The sequence below is a fragment of the Pezoporus flaviventris genome, unplaced genomic scaffold (assembly GCF_033815535.1).
Source record: "Pezoporus flaviventris isolate CSIRO_AGI_PZ_B2104156 unplaced genomic scaffold, CSIRO_AGI_Pfla_v1 ptg000020l, whole genome shotgun sequence".
Lineage (NCBI taxonomy): Eukaryota > Metazoa > Chordata > Aves > Psittaciformes > Psittacidae > Pezoporus > Pezoporus flaviventris.
This window is the reverse complement of record NW_026892568.1, coordinates 2557464-2580464: the sequence shown is the minus strand read 5'-3', so window position 1 is coordinate 2580464 and position 23001 is coordinate 2557464. Positions and strand designations below refer to the sequence as shown.

Genomic DNA, 23001 nt, shown 5'->3' with positions numbered 1-23001 from the left:
TCTTGTTGTTCTTTTCTTTCCCCAAGGGGTTCTCTCCAGAAAGAGTGCTTGTTCCAGAACATATGTAGCACATGGGATAGCGAGGAGAAAAACAGGCTGCCTATCAATTTTTACCACAACAGTTCATTTTGAAGACAAGTCTTTCTTCCCCCTACAGAAACACCATCTTTTAATGAAAGCCATTAGCATTGCTTTTTGTGATCAGATCCCAGTTGTTTGCATGTAACACACAGTGCAATACAATCACTAAAATAAGTCCCAGCTGTAGAAACACAATGCTATGCTGTTGCTAATGTGTGTTGTACTGATAATGAATGGTCGTCTATGCTTTAATCTGAATAAAGCTCCCAACTGCTCTGCCTCTCCTTGCCAAAAATTCCCCTTCCTCCTCCAGACTGTGGTTGCATTCCAATTACACTGCTGATTGGAATGAGCCTGCTTGGGGGAGGGAGAGGGAGGGAGACAAATGAACCCACACACACGCCCCTCCTCGCCTTCGGATAGCTGCCCCTGGGACCCAGAAATCATTTGGGGTGTTTGAACCCAGCACTGACATGACGTACTTTTCTCCACCTTGTATAAAACTCTTCCTGAATTTATTTATTTGGTCGAGAAAAACATTTACGACAGGCAAACAGCACACCATGCACAGGTTCCAGCAGGAGAGCTCAGTACTTTAAACCTTTCTAACAAATTCCTACTGTTTTCTTCCATTGTTGGCATGCTACAGAGAAACGTGTATTTTTCTGCTTGCATTCCCTCCTTGGACCTGCCTAATTCCCACATGGAAAGATATAAAACAGGAGGTCCTCAACTATTCATCGAACAAAAAGCTGTAAATAACACCATGCACATTTGCAGATACAGCTGTTGAGGTAATAACTTCCTCAATCAAGGGTTTGGAATAAATTTTTTTATCCCAACTACTCACGTTAAATTTTACTTTACAATTAATCTCTCTCAGGATTTTTTTTTTTAAAGCTTTCATTTCCTTCCAATTTTCATTTCCTCTGAAGGTGTTTTTTCTGCACATAAACAAAGTGACAGAACATGATCATAAACTAAGAATTTACTTTCAGTTAATGAAATTTATACATTCTAGAACATTGCAATCGATTATCGTCAAGAAGGGACACACAAAGGCAGGTAAACCCAACAAACGTATGTTTTACAGGTGTGCAGGGTTTTGAGTGAGAAGGTATTGAAACATGAAATGGAGAAGAAAGCAGCAGCACCATTATACACCACGGTCACTGATCAATGTGAGCTGGAAGGTTTCATATTGCACCTAACAATAAGAGGCCTGCAGCTGTTCCTCTCTCAAATCAGGTCTAGCAATCAGATGGATGCGAGGTAGATCAGGAAGCTCAACTGGCTTAACAGAAAATTAACCTTCTGGGGACACGGATTAGTTTGCCACTGGCTCCAAGAGCTGCACTGACTTATCCTGCAGTCACACCATCCATAGATGTAATGAAAAGTGGCAGAAGCACATGGCTGCAAAGAAGGGAGCATAAGCCAGACTCCTGTTCCGATGGCAACTTGCAGCTGCACTGGAAAAGTACACCCCACACCTGGGAGTTTTTCAGCTCTAAAAACAAAGACACCACACACCCCAGTATTTAATTTGAATGCAGACAGGTAGTTTTCCTTCTGTTTTGTACTTCCAGATATTTAGTTTATTAAAACTAAAAATTTTCCATATATATATAATACATATGAAAATAAAAGCAGATTTTGCCATCAGGACACAAAAGTAACTAGCTAACACCCTTCAGGTTTTCAGAGTCTTAACCCTTAAACATTTGGATGGAGATTTTATTTCCTATTTCCCAAACCATACTCGGAAGCACAGAATAAAAACACTGAAAAGAGAATCTCTCTTGGAAGTATACACAACTGCTTTCAGGCTGCTCTGTTACTGACAGCTGCTCTGAGTCTCACCAAGCACAAGAAATTTGGAGTAACCTACTGAGCTCTAAACTAGAGTTAGTACCAAACACGCACACACACAGAGGCTGCCATGCCCTTCTTTAAAAGGTTCAATAACTTCCCCCAATTCTTTACTGTGAAATTCAGTGCTACCCAAATTGAAAGTCCAAACACCATCCTCTTCCGCGACCAGTATATTTGCAGCACACACAGAGATGCAGGTGCCATATGACATACAAAAGCAAGCTTAGTTCACCCAAGGATATGGGACAAACTGATGCTGATTTCAGACATACTCTGCTCGATTAGATTAAACATAAACACTCTTCACCATCCCCTGCATCCATGGCTCTGCCACAGGAGAGAGCTGCAGCATAAGCACTGCCCTCTGGAGCGGCCAGAATTTTTTTTAAGTGCTCTTAGAGTGCTGTTAAATACTAAATTCCTGTCAGGTTGGAAAAAAGAAAAACAATGTTCAGCGCTAGTTCTAAGTGACATATAAAAGCATTATTGCTAAGGCTGCCATCCAAACACAAGGCCGACAGCTTTAAAATAAACTCTTTTAAAGTAAGTATTAGGATAACCTCAGCACTAGGAAAGCACTTTTAACAAGAATTTCCTTTAATAATAGTTAAAATCCTAAATTGTCCCATAAACACATTTCTCCAAGTTTAACTTCCAACACAAGCCAGATGCTAAATCCTTAATACACTGCATGTAAAATGAAACCCATTTCTAAGGGTCACGTGCACCTGCTTGTAACCATTGTCAGTTAGAAATCTGTGTCTCAACAAATCACAACTACTCCTCTGGGACTAAACAAACCAAACCACAGTAACCTGTGTTCAAACACCAAACAGCAATATGGATTACCCAGAAATGAAAAATGTCCTAATAATGCAATATACTTTAAACCACTACAAAATATGCCAGAAACTAACACAGTAACAACACATTTTTCTTTCCGACAGATTCAATGTATTAAATTCTGCCTATAAGCGGAGGTTGTGCTTTGACTGGATTTAGAATCCTAGACTCGTATTATCTGTATGTAATATAACTCACAGAGATTAACATTCAAAATGAAAACATCACACATTTATCAAGGAAGAAATGTTAATGAAGATGCCCTGCATCACTGAATAGCAGTCAAGGCACTAAGTCATTCATCTCATGCAACAGTGAAATTCTGGGACAGAGCCTCCAAGGCTATTCTGAATTCCTGTAAGGGGAGGACAACACGACAGTGACTCAAGCCTCCAGCAGCCTGTGCTGGGGATGTCTGATCTGAACAACTTGTGGACACGGCCAGATGGAGTCTGCCTAGATTTGCCATGTTTAGACTCCTGTTTAACATCATGATGTCTACTTCACAGTATTGTTTTACTGTAAACAAAAGGCTTCCTTTTCCACTTCTCCTCCCTTACTCCACTCCAAGCCAAAAGTAAAACAAAACACAAAACCCTCCACACCACTGAATTCTTCCTTCAAGCAACCAATGCATTCACATTTCCTAGATTCATTCAGCAATGGGCTTACTGCCACACACGTCACCAGCTCTATTCATGTGTCCAGTTTATTTGATATGCCTGTCAAGGTAAAGGAAAGAAATTGCTCCCCAAGCATTTCACATCTTACCATGAAAGTCTACAAGTGTCTTTTAATGTAGATTCCTGTTGGAACCACTGAAGTTGAATATGTAGATGCAAAAGCTTCAGGTGTTTTTTGCTTTGCCTTTATTTTAGCTATCTACCAAATATGCAAGTGAAGCCTGAATGATACAGGATGAAACCATCCCCACCAGGGCTCTGTGTAAGCTAGGGCATCACTCACAGCTCAAACAGTGTGAAAGAAGCAGAAGTAACACACGGGAAACTTTAAGAAAACAAAGGCTATTGCGAATATTTGCATTTCCTGGTTTAGTGTGGATGGAGCCTCTCAGACCAGCCAGGATGTTTCTAATGCATAACTTTCATACACTAGAAATTCCACTTCACTTCTTCACCCTACTCCAAAAAGGCCTAACCCTAACGTCTTGTCCATTTTCTAGCAACTGAAAAACCACTATTGTACCATGAAGTCATCATACATACACCACTTACAAAGACTATTGAATACTATGCTGGTCAGTTGGGGGGGGAGAAACAACATAGCTGCAAATTAACAGCTACTAGAATGCTTAAAGGTCAGCAGTCAAAGATCAATTTCCAGGCCAATTTCAAAGTTCTCACTTCTGTTTCTCACACTTGGAGTAAGCATAAAATTGTATTTCAGTAAACAAAATCAGGGTGGGAAATGGAACTCTATTAAAGAGAAATGAACCCACCACCTTCGCTGTTATCTTTGCTGTACAATGTTATTTTTTTTAATCTTCCTGAAATATTAAAAACATAATTACAATTTAAAAAGTTGACATTTAAAGTAGCATTACCAGGATTAACTAATTTCAAACCTACAGAGGTGGTTATTATATGCAAGCGTGAGGGACGTAGACTCTATTATGACCATTAACTCAATTATCTTAGAGACACTGGAATAATATAGTATTTAAGAGCTCAGGCAAAGAAAAGAGGGTGCTCTTATCTCAAACTCTGAAATCACAGCAGGTAGTCTTTAACAAGATCCAATTTAGACAGAAGTGATTAGTTCAACTTTATCAACTTGCAATATACTAAGAGAGCACAGGATTTTTCCTGTGCGGATGGGTAAATAAAACAAGGTAACATGGAAATTTACCCATATATTTCTCAGCTTGTTTTGACAGGAACAGTGGAGAGGAAAAAAGCTAACACAAGAAATAAATTACAGCTCTGTTCTGCCTGGTGTATTTGATGCACTTCTGAAAACGTTCTGGGGGAAAACACACTAACAAGAAGCAGAGCCCTCAGACTTGTTTCACGGCAGTGAACCTCTTCACCCTCTGAATGATCCAGAGTAGGTGAAACAACAAAAGAAATTCATGATCTAATTACCAACAAAAATGCCCTGAATTTTAAAAAGGGCTCCAGACAAGAGGCACCTGCAACTAACCCAGACTCCTGCATGTCAGGAACCGTAGATACCAGCAGCTTTCCAGCCTGCAGGACCGCTGCTATCTCTGTCAGGCCACAGCCACACACTTGATTTAAACAGGAAGTCTTCAAAATTCTGTCTCCACTGCAGACATGATCCTGGGGGGGACACTGCTATTGCTGCTCTGGGACGAGGTGGAAGGGAAAGAAACGCACACACATAAAGAGCAAAAGCATGCACATTATTTACCCTTCATGGGTAACTCTCATGCCGCTCTCCAGCCAAATGCTGTAAATATTAATTTGATCATCACTGCCAAAAGGATTGTCAGGTGCTTTAAAAAAAAACCAATTCCTAAACCCCAACTGCTAAGGTGGCAACTTTTGCTGGGGGGTGGAAAGTAAATCCTAGCATTTCAAATGTGTAACTGAAGTATTTGAGTAATTTTACACAGAGTATTCCCTAGTTAATAAAACTTTAAGAGTTTATAAGGATCATGATTTTGATACTATCACCAGCAAAAATCACTAATTAAGCATCCTCCACCCTTAACCTAAATGCTTAGTTCAGCACAAATTTGCTTTAGTACTCCACCTGATGTACTGAAATCACATTATACGGGGGAACACGGATGAGTGATGCACCCTTTATACACTTCTGCATCATCATCGATATCTGCAACTTCAGACATGGATTCTGATCTGTCTCCCTGATAACATGTGGATCCTGCCTCTTCCTCCTTTAATGTAGTTGAAATACTTCAGCACAATGTTCCTACATTGATTTTTTTGGGGGAAATTGTTTTTTGTGGAATGCTTTCAGCTCTGGAAACTGCCTCTCTGGAACTTAGCAGTTGGGCTTTTGCCAAAAAAAACAGGGTCAGCAGAAAGATGTGTGGTCTCTATACACACCTTTACCTGGTTACTACGTTTATGCCTCTGATGATGCCTCTACCTGCAGAAATGCAATACCATAGAAATGGGGAAAATGCCAGCTGTTAAAGAGAGTACATACGGAAACCAAGACAACGTCACCATTTACACATTATTACATTTCTCATGTACCTCAGTCCAGTCTTTTTTCCCCCATCAGACAACCACAAAGCCTCATCTGCAGGAGGTAAGTATATCAATAGACTATACAATTTATAAACTAATTTAGTTAAATTACTGCAGTCCTTTAAGATGAACAGATTCAGTTTAGTTTCTCTGTATAAACAGATGTGCTCTACGGAACAAATCCAAACAGTTTAAGAAGCTGCTGCTGTTAAACAGAGATGAGCTAATTGCATGAGCAATCCTATTTATTTCCACAGAAGGAAAGCAACTTATATTAAAGCCGCATTTTTCTCATTCTGCTTTATTTTTACACAAGTTGCTTAAATTATTTAGTCCAATCAGTATGACTTATATACTATTGAAAGAACTAATATAAAAGAGGTTTTAAAGAAACAAAACATCAAGAGATTCCAATGAAACAGCTTGCAAATATGTGAAAATAAAAAATCTTGCCAAAAAAAAGCAGCTTACCATGCAATTTAAAATACTACATCAGAAATGCTTTGGGAAGATGAAACATTCAAGCAGTGAAAAGACAAAGTTTTTCCTACAAAGAGGAGCACATGGCAGAAGACAATAAGCAACAGAGACTGAAGACTAAGATAGATAACGGGAAGCAGGTGAGGCTGAAAGGAGGAGTATAAAGCTGATTATATTAATGTAAAAAGTATAACACTGTGAATCAACACCCCCAGCAATATAGCAGAGGAGTAAAAAATCAGGAAGGTATTTCCAAGAACTTAAGAGGATATTTTGTTACCAGGCGCCTACGAAGGCAGAACAACTTTCAAGCATCATGAGCATGCAAGTATTTCCATTGATCTCAAATACCAAGTTATGAGCTTCAGAAAGTCTGAGTGGACACGACAGGGATTTTGAGGGGACACAGAAATGAAAAGCTCCCGTTTACGCTGGGTGCCTTTCACTCTGGAAACTCTCAGCCTCTTGCAATTATGCTCACAAAGCATTATACAAAATATCACTTCTCTGGATTTCTACCATTTCTTACATGGCTACACATACAAGGTAAGAGCAGACCCAGCTTTCCAGAGGAATTTTTATATTCATTTCCTATGCACACTATTCCCTGGATATCTCAAATGTTGAGTGCCACCCCAGCTCCCACCCAATACAATTATTTGCTAAACAACATACTAGCTTACCAAGTAAAATCGCATTTTCCTCTCACAACTATCCTCTTGCATCTGAATTATTTAATATTAAACACCTTCCTATGAACTAATTCCTTTAGTTTCTCTATCATCTATGTATCCTAAAGCCAATACAACAACTTACATTAAAACTAGACCAGAGACATGCTAAAACTCTTGTCAGCTCTACAAACAGTGACAGAACAAGGACAAAAGCCTTTTCCCCCCCCTTGCATTCCTTCAACGAGCTTTGTAAGCTGTATCTCTCTTTTAGGCATTGATTATTAACTCAATTTAAGAAGTTACAAATACATTTCCCATTTATGTCTGTGCGTTACAGACTCTGAATGCCATTGTCAAGAATAAAAGTATACAAGTTTTAAAAACACTGAAAGTCAAACCATAATGATTGCCTTGGAACTGGCATGCTACATTCAACTACATCTTCAGCTGATCATGTATTTTCACTAAATACAAGAAAATGAACTACACTGAGTCAGTTCACCAGGTTCTGCCAGCATCACTCGTGTCAGGCTTGCATTCCAGGCATGTGACTGGTCTCACTAAAAGGTGATACTGCCAAAGGGCCAGAAGACAGGAGTGATTTTAGGATGCAAGCAAGCATTTTAGGACTTAGCTAAAAGTCATAAAAGTGCCTAAGCACATTTAAACTGGCAGAAGAGAAATTAGAACAAAGAAGCGAGTCTCATAGATTCTGATCCTAAATCTAGACTGCTGTTCAGGAGACAACAAAAAACACGGGATTGGAGAAGATAAAGTGTTAATCACATATTTGGTGGTTTATGAGCCAAAGCAGTCTGAGGTTTAAACTGCTTCTGCTCAGTGCTCATCCCATTCAGAGACGATGAATCATTTCCCATTTGGCAACACTTCTGCCTACAAGGCTGTCTTCTGTGAGATTTCTCCTGTATCCCTGTAATAGATTTGCTAATTTAGTACACCTGACTTTGAGCAAAAGCTATTGTTGCCAGCTGTCAGACTAGACCTCGTCCTGTTTATCAGACACATCTAAACCATCCTGTTCTACCCCAGTCATAGAAACAGAACACTCTTCACTAATCCCAGTGCAGTAAATTACTTTCTAATATCCTTGTTTTTCTTACTCTGCCAAAATACCAACACATCACAGATTTAAAGCAACAGCAAAATCAATTTATCCACAGCAGCTGGGCTCATACCAGTTTATCCAATAACCACATTTTTTTTGAAGTCATATTTGCTGTTCTAGTCATTCTGTCCATGAATTCCTGAGTTTCAGCAGTAGAGGTCTGACTATTTTAAACAAAGGTAATACAAGCTCACAGGGAGTGTATTCTAGCTTTTTCGGCAGGCCTCCACAGCTCTTTGAAAGATAAATCGGAGCAAAACAAAGTATTAAACGCCTCACACACACTAAAACATTTCCTCATTTTCCCCAGGGTTTTGTGCATGCAAAAGAAACTGCTTTACTTTCTGTTTATAAATATTTGTCTGGACAGCAGCTTAAAAGGGTAGGGGCAACAAAGAAAATATGTGGGCTTTTTTTAGTTTGGTGTAGGTTTTTGGTTAGGTTTGGGGTTTTTTTTTTTACCTACTTACAGAGAATCTGGGAAACATATGGAAAAAACGATTTCTGTCTGACATTTTTACTCCTAAACAAAACTACCAGAACTTAATTTCTTATATTTCAGATTACAGAAATCAGTTATATGGATGCAAAAAAGCAGACTTGCTGTTCCTTGGTTTTATACACTGTCCAGAACTCCTACTGCACTTCAAAAAGCCCACTGTATTCACAAAAGCACATACTTGCACGAGATGCTCTTTTGATGACTTTTACTCTTCCACATATTTTAAAACTCAGTATAATCAACATAAAGCACATCCACCCCGCTAATAAAAACTATGGAATACGTATATTCCTCTCTTCCTTTCTGCCATTTCTGGGGGGCTGTGGAGCTGCTTACTCACCTCTAGCATTCAAACCCGGCTTTAATTCATGCTGAGCAGTCAAGGCAGCACACCTGGGCTCTTTCACTTGAGACTGACTTGGAAGGACAGTCAGAAACTGTGATTCAACATGCAAAGACCATTCACTGTGAGCAGGCTCTACACCACCCTATGGTTATCTTCTGCTATATCTTTTGCCAAAATTGAGTTTAACTGTATCTGCCTACTTGTAGATGAGCAGAGGATTCCTGTCTTTCTTCCTGACAATATCCATATAATATTCCAAACAGGCTGATGCCTTGACTGGCTTCAGATAGGAATAAAAATTAAGTAACTGTACAATAAATAAATCAAGAGCACAAACTCCTCATAGGAAGAAGCTGGAGATAGTTTATGCAATAGGTAGCACAGACTGCTTTGAGAATTTAGATATAGGCAGGACTGCACGAAAGGCACAAACAGCATTGCTGAACATGGTATGAATGAGAAAGTTGTAGCAAGTTCCTAAAATAAGAGGAAGTGAAACACAATAAATTTATGGGTGCAGCAAAAAGAACAACTTAAAGCAGTTGATAGTGACACAGCAAACCTCCGTGAGAACACTGCTATGGTGTAGTTACACAGAGGCGACCAGAGCAACTCTCTGGGGCTTTGCAGAGCATCCTTTCCTCACCCCAGTAACTGCTCATCTACTGCAACCACCCTGCCCTTGCAAAGGGAGCACTGAATGTGGAGCTGCCTGCTGCAACCTCAGCTACAGAACCAGTACCTTTTCTTCCAGGTGGGACAGAGGAAAGGAACCTGGGAAATGGAACAAGAGCGAGAACTGAGATGCAGTATTATTTCATTGCCCTACAACAGCTACAGAGCCAGCCTACACTTTTTAGTTGTTGTTGCAACTAACAGACCTATGTGTGTATATATATATATACACACACACACAAGGTTTTTCATTGTATCATTTGAAATGAAGAATCAGATACTTTATTTCAATTATTATTCATCTGCACAATTCAAGCTAGCCCTGAGTAATCATTAAAGACAAATATTTGCCAGGAAAAATGATTCATTCACAATCCACTTCTGAAACAATAAAATGGTTCACTATAACAAAAATAACTGTACTGTACATGCCTCAATTTAAAAGTTAAAAACCAGCCAACTACAATGAAGAATGTATGCCCTTAAAAAAAAACCAAAACAACCAACATGCCTGCATGTGCAAATAACAAAAACATCTTGCTAGGAATAGGTAATTCCATGAAATACAGTTAACACCATATCTGATGGAAATTGAACTCTATTCTTTAGCTATTTAATAGTCTTAAAACAACAAACATACAGCTCACCTCCCAAACTTTGACAGCTCACTATAAAGCTGATAAACAGATCTTTATTTCAGCACAAAGCTGATGCATTTAAGTGTACATCTGAAACAGCAGCATACTGCTGGCTCCAGAAAGTTCAGGTCAGGAACATCACAGGGACTCCCTAACAACTCCCTTGGATATTGTCAGGGCTTTCACACACCTTAAATCACAAACAAGGTGATCAACTGAAAAAAAAATAAATCAGGCATTTAATAGCTTTATAATGGCCCAAAGCTCAAGAAGGTGTGAAAATGAGCAGGTTTTTTGGAAAAGTCTTCATAGAAGCAGACTTTGTTTCAGCCTTGTATCAAATATGGAGGGAAGAGAGAAGCACTGCGAAGCATCAACAAGTAACACTATACAAATATGAGAACAGTTTTAAAAGTTCAGTTTTCCTCCTGGTTAAACAATATGAAGTGTAAGCTTACTTAAAATGAAACCCTGCAGTTTCACACTGCATCAGTTTGTTTACTTTTAGTTCACAAATTAAATCGTACATCTGACAGCACTCATAACTTCTGCTCTGTCTATAGAGAGCCATTTGCTGAAGGGGACTCTAAAAGAAACTTCCAATAGAACATGATGCCTTTCTCTCGCTGGAGATACACCTGCAACCACATGTGATTTCTGATTTGTTTTTTCCCTGGTTAAACTCCTCTGCAGACTCGTGTGTGTGCTTAATAAGTAGAGTGAAAAATCAAAGCTTTTCACAGCACAGGCAATTCAGTATAAGCTAAGCATAGTACATCATATCACTCCACTAACCCAGTGAACTGTTCCTGCACAAATCCAGTGGTGACAAACTGTGTGAAATTAGGGACTCCCATCTTCTATAAGGAAATCTTTACATACAGTGAAAGATCAGAGCACACAAATGATGACTGCCAATGCTTTCTCTGTCCATTTCTATTTAACATATTTGTATCGATCCTACCTAAAACCAATCAAATCTTTCATGCGACTAACTCATCAGTAGCCAATAATACTTCTCTGAAACAAGTATTAACTCCAAAACCTTTGTGAACAGATGGCATGTGAATTAGCCAAGGAAACATTTAAAACTATGCAATTCAATTATTACCACATATTACTTAACAGAAAGTCTTCTGACCCCTTTAAAGCAAGAAAATATTAGCATTGAGGATGTCACCACAGCATCACATCATTTCTTAGAATAAAAGACTTTAAAAAAATAAAAATAATTTCAAGTTCGTTAAAAGCTGAAGAGCTCCTTTTGTTCTACATGTAAGGAGTAATCCCGATCTTATCTACAAGCTTTTCTTAGAATTCTGTTATGAATTACAGCCACTTAGAAGCCAGCCCTTAATTCCCTATTCCTTCTACTTAGGATCAAAATGGGCCAAAGGAACAGACCGGAGAAATTCTGGGGTGAGTGTTTTTTCCTGTTTGTTTTTAAACTTCTGTTCTTTATCCAACAGTAACCACTTACACTCTTTGCATTTGTTCTACATCTTATAAAACACCTCTGCTGTAGATGATGACTTCTTCCAAGTAACATACTCAACTCACAGACAGTAACATAACACATGCAGCAATAGCGTTCCCCAGTTTACAAAGCCAAATGTTAAAAAGTTTGGAAACAGGAGAATCCGGGCTGCCCGTGTGACCCTGTGTTACGTTCATTGCTACACCACCACAGTCTGGCCACTGAAAGATCTGCAGTGCGTTGTCCTGCCAAAATTCAGCCTCCACCACCCACCAATTCGTCCTGGAGAGTTCCTTGTTCCAGGTCGCTCCCTTCTTCTCCACCCTCATCCAACTGTCAAGCCCTCTGCATTCTAGTCAACGCCTCTTCATGCCAGGAGCGCACAGCCCAATCAGCACCTACAGGATGAGATCAACTCTTGTCCCCAGCCATTTGTTAAACCATGCACTAATTCTTACCCAGCTGATACAGAGGCACCTGCCTATTGCCATGGCCCTGCTCGCTTCTGCCCAAGAATGAAAGGATTCACAAGAACAAAGGATTTTCAATCTCCTTCTTGAAACTGGTTGAATTTTAACAGAATCTCCCCAAAATAAATTCAGCCCGATTTAGCTACTCAGCATGAAAAATTTCCGTGTTAACAGGCTGCTTAACAGCAACTGAAAAGACAGTCTTATAACGGGAAGCACTAACTATAGCTGCTTTACCAGCTCCAACTTGGTATTTCAAGTTCAACTATAAATTCCACTGACAGAGAATAAAAAGCAAAGGTGTTCAGACAAAGTAATAGTGTTCAAATTACATGAAGTAGAAGCAACTGCAGGAATGAGTGCTCCTACTCACCATGCTGCTGATGTGTGAATGTAACACTTAAAAGGGTCAGGTTGACAACGGACAATACTTTTCATTTACCACTACTCCACCACAGTGATGGAGAGTGCATGCAAAACAAGTGCATTACAGACCTGGACGGCACTAGGAAGAGCTGTTTAAAACGTGGAGAGTGAAGTTTCTAAGTTTCAATAAACTTACAAAAAAAAAAATAAAGCTTTTGAATAGGTCCCAAGTATTACCCAGTGTAGGTTAAGTTACATTATGCTGATACACAGGAAATAGCTGACTTATTCTACAGGATGAACAATTCACCAGAGGAAAGGAACTTTCAGGAAAAATGATAAATATTGTAATGAGGAAATCCGAGGCACGTATTCACAATGCAACATTCACAGTTCACAAATGAACACTAATTTCTTCATGATCTCTTGGCCACAGAAGCGAGACACAGACAAATATATAGGACTTCCCCAGGCAGAACAACCGCTTGCTGTTAACTGGGGAACCAAAACTTTATTGTCTGCCCTTGTCCTACAAAAATCTGGACCTCCTTTTACCACCTCCTTGTAAGAAAGGTATTGAGAGAACATTACGAATTGTGGGAACTGCATAAGGAAGGGAGGGAAGACTACACAAATATTTTTACTCTATGCCAAGCGAGGCACAACACATGTACTGCTGAAAATTACTCTAAGTCACTTTTTCCTTAAAGGCTCTCTCTTCTCCTGTTGCAGAAGAAAGCAGAAACCAACAACATTTTAAATCATTCTTCAGCCCAGTTCTTAAGGAGAAATCCCAAATATGAAAGATGTTCACAAAAGGGATAAAATGTTTCATGACATCACAATTTCAGGATACATCTTGGCCACCCCTGCATTAGTACCAGCACAAAGATTTAACTTTTCACAAAAAACACATACCCAGCTAGTTCAGGCAAACCAGAATTACTACATGGCATCTCGAATTTACAGACAGCATTTCCTTCTGGGAAGAGCACAGGGGCTGCCCCTAGGCAGCATTAATTAGCTTGAACAGAGGTCAACAGCAAGTTTTCCCCATTCCATGCTTGAACAATAGTTTATTACAACAATGTTATATAGGCATCTCAAGATTCTGCTCACCAACACCTGGTGCTTTACCAAACATCCAAAATTGATAGCTAGACGTTCTGAAATGCCACATAATTTATTTGAAATTATGAAAGATGGCACTTAAAATTACTGTTATTCACAGGCTTCAATCACCAAAAGCTTCCACAATCGCAGTATAAAACATTCTTGAACTTTCTCCTAGAATCCTCTAGATAAGCGTCCTAGAAAAATGCTACCTTCAGTTGCATTATACCCTTTCTCTAAAGTCTGGTCCATTAATGTGTCATATACTGTGAACCCAGGCTTAAAGAAACCAGTCATTTTTAATTTCGTAATTAGTAATGCTGAGCAACTGCTCTCCAGCATACATGAGGATGAGGTCCTTCATGTCCATTTAAGTGCTTAGCAACACATATTTTATGTCTCTTAAAATATATGTACTAATATTAGCACAAGGAAGAAAAATGCTCAGTATCCTCCTATTTTCACATTGAAAATGCAATCATTACTTCTTGGCTAAGGACAGCACTGTGATCAGCAGGATGAAGTGCAGGGGATTTCTGTATCTTTCAGCCCAAATACAGGAACCCATGTTTATTTTCTGCTTCCACTATGAAGTGACACAAAATCTCATATACTCCTAGTCCCTTCACATCCCTGTGTCAGCTCTGCTCCTTGTATAGGAGACTGCATACAGTCTCCTATACAGAGCTATACACCATTATTTTAATAAATCCATCAGGGAAAACAGTGAGCAAGAGCTTCTTTTTTTTTTTTTTTCCCTGAAAGTAAATATTTAACACATAAATGAATCATTTCAGAAGAATATAAGGTGAAACTTTTCTGTTAAGAGTTAAATTGCATAATTGTTTGTCATAAGGATACCTAAATCCTCAGCACAATTAATGTTATGAATTTCTATCCAGGCAGTTAAGCCTGAATGTAATTCTATGCATTTTATCTGGACACGTTTAGTTCCTTTGCATGTTTAAGGACTTCTATTTTTTAATCAGCCATGTTTGTAAATACTCTAACGTAGATACATCTTTCTGCCACCACTAAGAATTAAAGAGGATTCATTTTAGTACATTTACATATTTTACATGAAAAATACCTGCATATAGTAGACTACCTTTTACTAAAATGAAACAGCAATCTTGCTAAGTACAGTCCACATACTGGCCTTATGTCTTACAACATGCACAGAGCAGCAGTTTTACCATTTGCATTTTCAGAAGTTCACAGCCCGGTCTTTATTTGTATTATAAAGAAATCACCAAGTTGGCTCAAGCTGTCCGAAAATGCCTCTAGGATTACCAATGCAGAGTCCCACCTTCAATTAAATAGCAGCACAACTGCATCTATAATTGAATTTATGTATGTATCTATATATAAACTCCAAATCAGGTAGTTAGGTATGCTAAAAAGGAGTACCATTACAGATATAATTAGTTATGACTCCATTTAACTCCATCGGTAATACTAAAATGTGGGTCAAGGCAGAATGAAAATGAGCGTATGTCACTTATGGTTAAAACTATTTCGTATGATCAGCCAAGATACACCCCTGCAAACACATGGCTGACTTAAGCCACCACTACACACACTAGCACACACAGAGTCCAACCTACACCGGTCCTACTCTACACCCAGTTAAAAAGAAAAAGAGGAATGAGAGGAAGAGGTTGATTTAAACTTGGATATATTGCTCAGTCCACTCATCTGACAGCACAGGAAGGAGCAGAGGGATGCATGCATCTCAAAAAAACAGTGCTGTGGGCTGGAAAGCTTCACTATGGCAGTGTCACTCTTAAGGTTTGTGGCAAAATGGCATCACCCAGGCCAATTTAAGCATGAATGGTAGAATCTGGGTACGTATTTTTACTGTGACCTGTAAATTACATAGTCTGTACACGCTCTGCATATCTGAAACAAGTTGAATGGATTCATTACAGAAAGGACGCATTGAACCAGTTTACACTAACAATACCAAAGCCATGGTTGCAGTGACTCTCCCTTTCTGCAAGAAAACAATCCCTGAAAGTTGTGTTAAATAAGTACTGGCCAAGAGTCATTCCACAAAATTAACAGGATACAGCCACATAAACTTACATAATGCTACTTTTCTTTCACTTTCAGAATTTTGACAATATGACTAACACTTCATGTAAGCAATACTTTTTACTCACTTTGGGCAGTATCAGTCCTCCTGATTTGCCTGAGCAACAGCAAAAAAGTATTCTGGAGTAGAAAAACTCTGATTGCCAAGAATCTGCAGGATCCTAAAATACAGCTGATAGTGCAACACAAACATGGTATATAAGAGAGAACTGAACCCAAATCACTCCATGCTGTCTCAGACGGCCCAAAACAGAACCATGTTTTCTGTGGATTTAAAATCAGGAGAAACAATGGCCATGTGCAGGAAATCAAAAGATAGTGGCTCTAAATCCCAGCTTTACCTGGTTTATCCTTTTTATGATCTTGAGCATGTCTATTCTCTATTCTGTATCAGTCTCTCCATTTAAACTCGGATGATAAAGTTTAGCCAATTTTGTCCCGAGCTTTGTTATCTACAGATTAAGATCTCTTTAGAGTTACAAGCATTCTTATCTATGCCTTCATTTAATGCATTTAAAGTTTAAGTAGCAACACAGTAAACAGTTTGTTTCCTTGATATGCTATTAGCAAAGGTCCCTCAAGATCCTGATCCTCTTTCCCAGATAGGAAGCCTGCTTTGCTAATAGCAGCCACACACAGTAGCTACTTTTATATGCATTGTCTAACATTACTGAGATTAATCCTTACCGGCCTCTCCAAAGTCACAAGAATGATCTCAGACAGCGCACGTGTTGTGAGCGTTTACCTTTTATATATTAAAACATGCATGTAATAGCCTGAGTAGCAACGCACTCATGCCACTAAACTAAGTCAGAATCAGGCCATCTCATTATAATGATGAGAGGAGGGAAGACACCCAAAGAAATCACCCACCTTTTTAAACACCCGCGTGAAAGGTCTGGCCCAATGGTGAGGTGTCATTCTAAGTAAGATAGCAAAGCAAGGATACAGTTCAAAGGCCGTGAGATAAAACAGAACAAAACATTCAAAGCCGCCTTCTTTTAGGGATCAACACATTCACCTTAAGGACATTAAGACAAAATGTCTTCATCTGGGGCCTGATCAGGTTTGCAGTGTGATTAGCAAACAAAAAAGGAAAAAGAAAATAGAAAGTAATGTCACTACTAGCTGAGTTACTCAGCTAAGTTCAGCTACACAGAGAGACGCTATGGAACAGCTTAAATGCTTTAAATGTAACCAAAAAGTGCAATCCTAAAAATTAATCATCATTTTTCCACCCCCAAGATTTATCTTCTATTCCCCCCCCCCCCAACAGCTTTATTTTTTTAAACATTAACATTAGGACTGTCAGCAGATTTCCCAGACATCTCCTACATATGTCCCATATGTTACCTACACACATAAATCCTGTACTCGATGCTTTACTGATTCTGCAACCACAGATGAATGTTGGGCCTTTTTTGCTCATTTAATAGAACTGTCTTCCTACTACGATTCCCTCTTCCAAATCCTTTCTGATTTTTGTTTTCCTTACCATGATAACCCATTACATATCCTTGAACACAAACACTTAATTTTATACTCAGGTGAATAAAACTTTGTCACAGAAGCTGATCTCATTAAAACAAGCTCCATACAGCTCCTCAGTTGTTTATTACCATTCTCTGGCATCTGTGCAATCCACAACTGATTTATATGTATGTAACTATATACTGTATATATAAAAAGCATACATATATAGGAACACTTCATACTTTGATGGAAATATTGAGGGCCAAGCATCCATCAATCTCTGTACAATCTGATTAGACGCATGCCTATTGACTTTGTTATGACTGCACCAGTTTAATCCACCTACTACGTAATTCATTGAATCTGATTTCTTAGGTACTAATTTTTGGTAGGTCATGTCTCATTAAGTCAAATACACCTTGCATGAAGGAACCCCATTGTTTTATTGTTGATGAAAGCCTATCTAACTACAGGCTGCTGCTAAAAGAGGCAGTCCTGCCTTCTTTTGGGCTTCTTGTGTGCACCATCTCCTTCAACGCAAAACCCCGTTTTTTTCTTGGTAGGATTAACTTTCAGCTCATCACAGCTACTCAGTTGCTGTAGTCAGCGTAAGGGAGGACCCAGAAAAGTGAAGCCAGGGACTACAAACAGAAAAGAGAAACAGCACTCCAATTTTAAACTGAGCTAAAATTGCACCGTGATTTAAGTCGCCTATGAAACCGTAGCCTTGCTACTTAACAATGGAGGTAGCTACTTCATCAATCAATCATTAATGCTGTTCACGCAATGAGGTTCTGCTATCCAGACATTTCAGTCCTGCTTCCAACAGCACTAATGAGAAATTAGGATTTCAGTTAACCACTGGTTTTAATTGTAATAATTTAACTGTTACACTTACCCACTGCAAAAACCAGGTGTGAAGATTCCACATTGTTTTGCAAAACTCAAGAACATTCTCCCTTTTTCTACATAATATGTATCTTTCTTGAGAAACAGTAGCATCACAGCAAGAGTTTCTATGAACTGATTAGAAAGAGTAGCATTGTCTTCCTTCAACACTCTAACCTTATAGTACAGTACCACCTTTGTATTGTAAGGAGTGACTAGACAGTAAAATCAGCAAGAGAGTGGGTAGGACAGATGAGATGCTGTCCACCTTCTGCAATACAGGACCCAGTGCTTTCATTTCCCTAATTAGCAAACCCTGCAGGAAACCTGAAAGCCTACAGTAAGGAGGAGGAAAACCAGATCTAACAACTCCTCAGGCCTACCTCTAATTCTTTACCAACAAAACTCTTCCAGCTCATTCCAGTTTTATATTTATTACCACCTTTCACAGTACAGTGTAACTGTGCTTTGGGGCTACCAAAGTGTCTTTACTCATTAATACTCTGACACAAACACTCACTGTAACACATGCACTAAAACCGATGTGCTAACCTGTATTCAACTCCATATATTCTAGTGCTCAGCTAGCTTTGCAGACTTCAAACCATTTTAAAAAGTATCTTTCTCATTGATAAAAACAGCTTTATGACTTCACTCAGATAACTGACACTGATCTCATACGTGAAAGCATCAAATGTAACCATCTTAACGTTAGAAAATCCACAGATTAAGACATAAAATATTGACTGAGCAACTGAAAGCAATGGTAATTTTTAAGACTATAAGATCAATGCAATTCAGAATGGGGGTGTAAGAACAGCTCATTCTGTCACAGTATATAGTACATACAAATCCACAAATTCAACAAAACACTGAGGAAACTCACAGTGAGAACAGAAGGGGATGATTGCACTTACAGCCTCTGTAGAACTCAGGTATACTCAGCATAGGACTAGATGAAATAGTGGTAAAAATGTCGGAGTTGAAGGAACTTTCCTTATGTTAGGGCTTCCTTGGATAACGTTATTCCAAGCTGCTAAGATCAATTTTGAAGAAGACTAGTGCAATTCTAGACTTTAGCAAGTTTAAAGTACACTCCCTGTATTAATCAGAGACAAGCATACTTGAAGTGAGGTACCATCAGAAGGCATAACCTCTGCATGTGAACAATTATCCAGTGGTTTTCTAATTCAATATTGTGAAAAATGCATTGACATACATATCACTAAAGATCCAAGTGATATTTACTTCAGACAACTAAACTCAGGAGCAAAAGAATAACATTTTGTAAGGAATTTATAACACAGATGCACGGTAAACTAAATAAAAACTTATTAGAAGTATGCCACCGCTGTGGTTTTTCTCTGTTATGGAACCCAGACCTAAATAAACTGTTAAACACTTAGTGTAAAGGTATGCCAAACATTTCTCAGAACTTTCTTAAGGTCCCAACAAAGAATCAACCTTTTTTGCAAAATGAGGCCTAGGTTAAATATTTTATTTGGCTCCTCAAGATGGACTGAGAAGTTGGGCACCAGCTCCAGATCAGTTCTTGGACTCACATCAAACATTACCCTGTCATTTATCCAGTCAGTCAAAACAATGTTTTCCATCTAAACCTTTAATGTTTACGTCCTGAAAAACTGCAAACTGAATCCAGTTCTTGATATGCATTTTTAATCTATATCAGCTAATTTAGAGATAATGAACAGCAAAGATAAGCGTTATACAATGATTGCAGAATTAATCCTATAAATATTAAAGCCAAAACAGAAGACTGCTGGTTTCATACAGCCAAAGAAAATTAAGATTAAACTGCATTTGTCAGTTCAAGAATAAACTTTGAAAAACACTGGATATACAGATTCTTTTAATTCCAAACAGTTCTAGAATTCAAGAGCCCTCAAACTGCTTTTCCAATCAAAAAGGGTAATCAAAACCACGTAGAACACTTAAAACTATTCCTAGGCAAGAACTAACAATATATCAGCTGAATGAGCAAAATTCAACGTTTCTCTTTAACATACAAAGATTCCTTACAACAAATGATCTAAATGAAACAACTCACAATTAGCTAAAGCATAAAATACCTCAAGCATTTTTAACTCGAGAAATAGGACGTTGTTTCACATCAACTTCCAAGTACCAGAACCAGCAGGTACTTAGCAAGCACTGCTAATCCTGGAAGGGTCCCTAGAAAGACAACTTTGCCTGTGTCCTGTGCTCTGCATGTTCCCTTCCTAAAATATAAGGTGACAGAAAAACTTAGAAACATTCCTCAAGATTGTACCTGCTTCTTTTGGTGTTTAGATCGCACAGCTAAAACTTAGTATGTAAAACTACTGCCTACTTCTTGCTCACAGTAACACTCCCCTTAGCATATTTATATTGTCAAAGACAGTTTCTTTATGTGCTTAATCCTCATTAAAAGTAAAATAAATATGGAACAAAATAGAACACAAAATCCAAAGGTGAGAAAGACAACTCCCTAAACGGCACTTTCCACGTTTTTACACACGGCTAGAGACTGTTTCGGAGATAAGCAAGTCTGAGCACTCACTGCTCAGGAAAAGAAGTATTAAAACACTGCATCAATAAAACGATAACCTGAAAAGAAAGCTACAAAACACTGTGTAAAAACAAGGCAGCACTGTTCCAAGCTACACTTAGAGAGTTTTATTTCTAAGTGTAATATACAGACACAAAGCTCCATGAAAACTAGATTACAAATGTAGTCTATTTCCAAAGTAAAACATAAGTAGACACATTTCACTTTCCTTGTAAAAATAACACACTTTGAAAAAGAAATATGAAAACACCTCTCTTTACTAGCCATCATGCACTTACAGTAAACGTATCAACTCTTTCCATATTTTTAAAACCATTTGTTTTGCAACCTGGTTAAACACACTGCATGCAGAGAAGAGTATTTACAGTGTTATCTATTTATTATTTTCTAATCTCTTACCTGCATGCACTGATACAAAATACCGTTTATCTGTGGAAGGGCTTATACCACTTTGAACTCTTTTCTTTAGTGTCTCCCGTATTTTGTTAAGAAAGCTCTAGCAGAACTTGCAAGGTTTTTTTCTCTATTTACCTGGCTCTTATACGGAAAAGAACATACTTTTAAGTATTTAAAAGCAACTTATTTTCCTTCCCAGCATGCAGGTGAACAATTTTTACGATATTTTAAAATATTAGAGGTCAAGTGGTCTTCTGAAAGAAGGCAGCACAAGGCACTTTATCAAACCAACCGTGCACAAACCCAACTGAGGAAGTTGGTTTCAAAGAGAAAAGAAAAAGCCCAAACAAAGAGATCAAAACAAAGAGGGTGACAGTTTATTTCGAGTTGGGATGCGGCGGGGCAAGGGAAGCTGCCCAGTGCCTGAGACTCACACCGGCCCCAGCCCCGGGACTCCGGCGGCTGCGGGGCCCGGCCCGGCCGGCACCACCGCCCCGCAGCGCCGCGTTGTTCGGAGGCGCGGAGCCCGCGGCGAGGCAAGGAGCGAGAAGGAAGAGCTCTCCGTCTCCCTTCTCTCCTTGACCCCGCGCTCCTCCCGAGGCCCCAGGGACTCCCCCAGCCCCAGGTTCAACCTCAAAGACACATGGAGGGAGCCCGCGCCCACCCCTCCGGCCGGGCTCCGCTCTCCCCGCTCCCGCGCCCCCCAAGACCCCGGCGCTCCTCGCTTCCGCCGTCCCTTCCCTCCCTTCCTCCTCCCTGCCCGGCAGGCTCCCGAGCAGCCCCGCCGGCGGCGGGCGGGCGGCGGCAGGCCCCGTCGGAGCCTGCCCGCTCAGCCTCACCTGTCAGTCGCAGCTTGACGGGCCCGTTCCGCCGGGCCCCTTGGTTGGACATGTCCCCGGCCGCTCCGCGGGCTCGGCGCTGCCTTGCCCGGGGCTCCCCCTGCCTCTGGGTCCGGGAAGGGAGACGAGGGGGAGGGGAGGCGCTAATGGAGTCGGGCCGGGCGCTCAGGGCAGCGGCGGCCGCCGGAGGAGGAGGAGAAGCCCGGATGTGCCCAGCGTCGCCATGAGCGGGGCCGGGTCCGCGGAGGAGGAGACACGGCCGCCTTCCCCGCTTCCCTTCCCTCCGCTTCCCCGCCCCCTCGCCCGGAGCCCGGGCGGCGAGCACAACAAAGCCGGGGACGGAGCCACACGGCGGACAGACAGACAGACAGACGGCCGCCGCGCCTTCCCTCCCCTTCCCCCGGCCCGGCCTGCCCTCGGGGGGGCCCGCCCCGCCTCGGGGTCCGCCCGGGGATGCTGAGGGGGAACCGCATCAGGTGGCGCCGATGCTTGGGGTCCTCCTCGGGAGAGCTGGGGCCGGGAGCGCCGGGGTGAGGGGAGGGACGCGGGGGAAGGTGACAGTGAAATTGTGGGGCAGGAGAATTGAAGGTACAAATGGGAACGAACCCAAGACTGTGCGGGAGAGAACGTGAAGCCAGGCTCAGATGTGTGTAGTCACACGGAGGAAGTGCTGCTGATCCGGGGCAGTATTTTGCATGGGAAGGGTGTGACAGACGGGGTCATAGAAACTCTTAAACTTTGGACCAATTCACTCCTTATCTGCAGTTTATGGAAAACATCGGCCCAGTTCTGTGGGCTGCCATTGTCAAAATTTGAAAGAATAAAATAATAAAAGCCTTGCCTCGATGCTGTGTGGCCTAATTTAACAGC

At 40.3% G+C, this 23001-nt stretch overlaps 1 protein-coding gene across 1 annotated transcript in view; it reads right to left on the bottom strand.

Moving 5' to 3' along the window:
• Window positions 1–22717, bottom strand: part of SMURF2 (SMAD specific E3 ubiquitin protein ligase 2) — a 57251-nt gene extending 34534 nt beyond the window's left edge. Inside the window, exon 1 of the mRNA XM_061455308.1 lies at window positions 22132–22717. Within this exon, the coding sequence (XP_061311292.1) occupies window positions 22132–22183 (52 nt within the window). The 5' untranslated portion in view covers window positions 22184–22717. The remainder of the gene's footprint in view (window positions 1–22131) is intronic.
• Window positions 22718–23001: the final 284 nt, after the last annotated feature.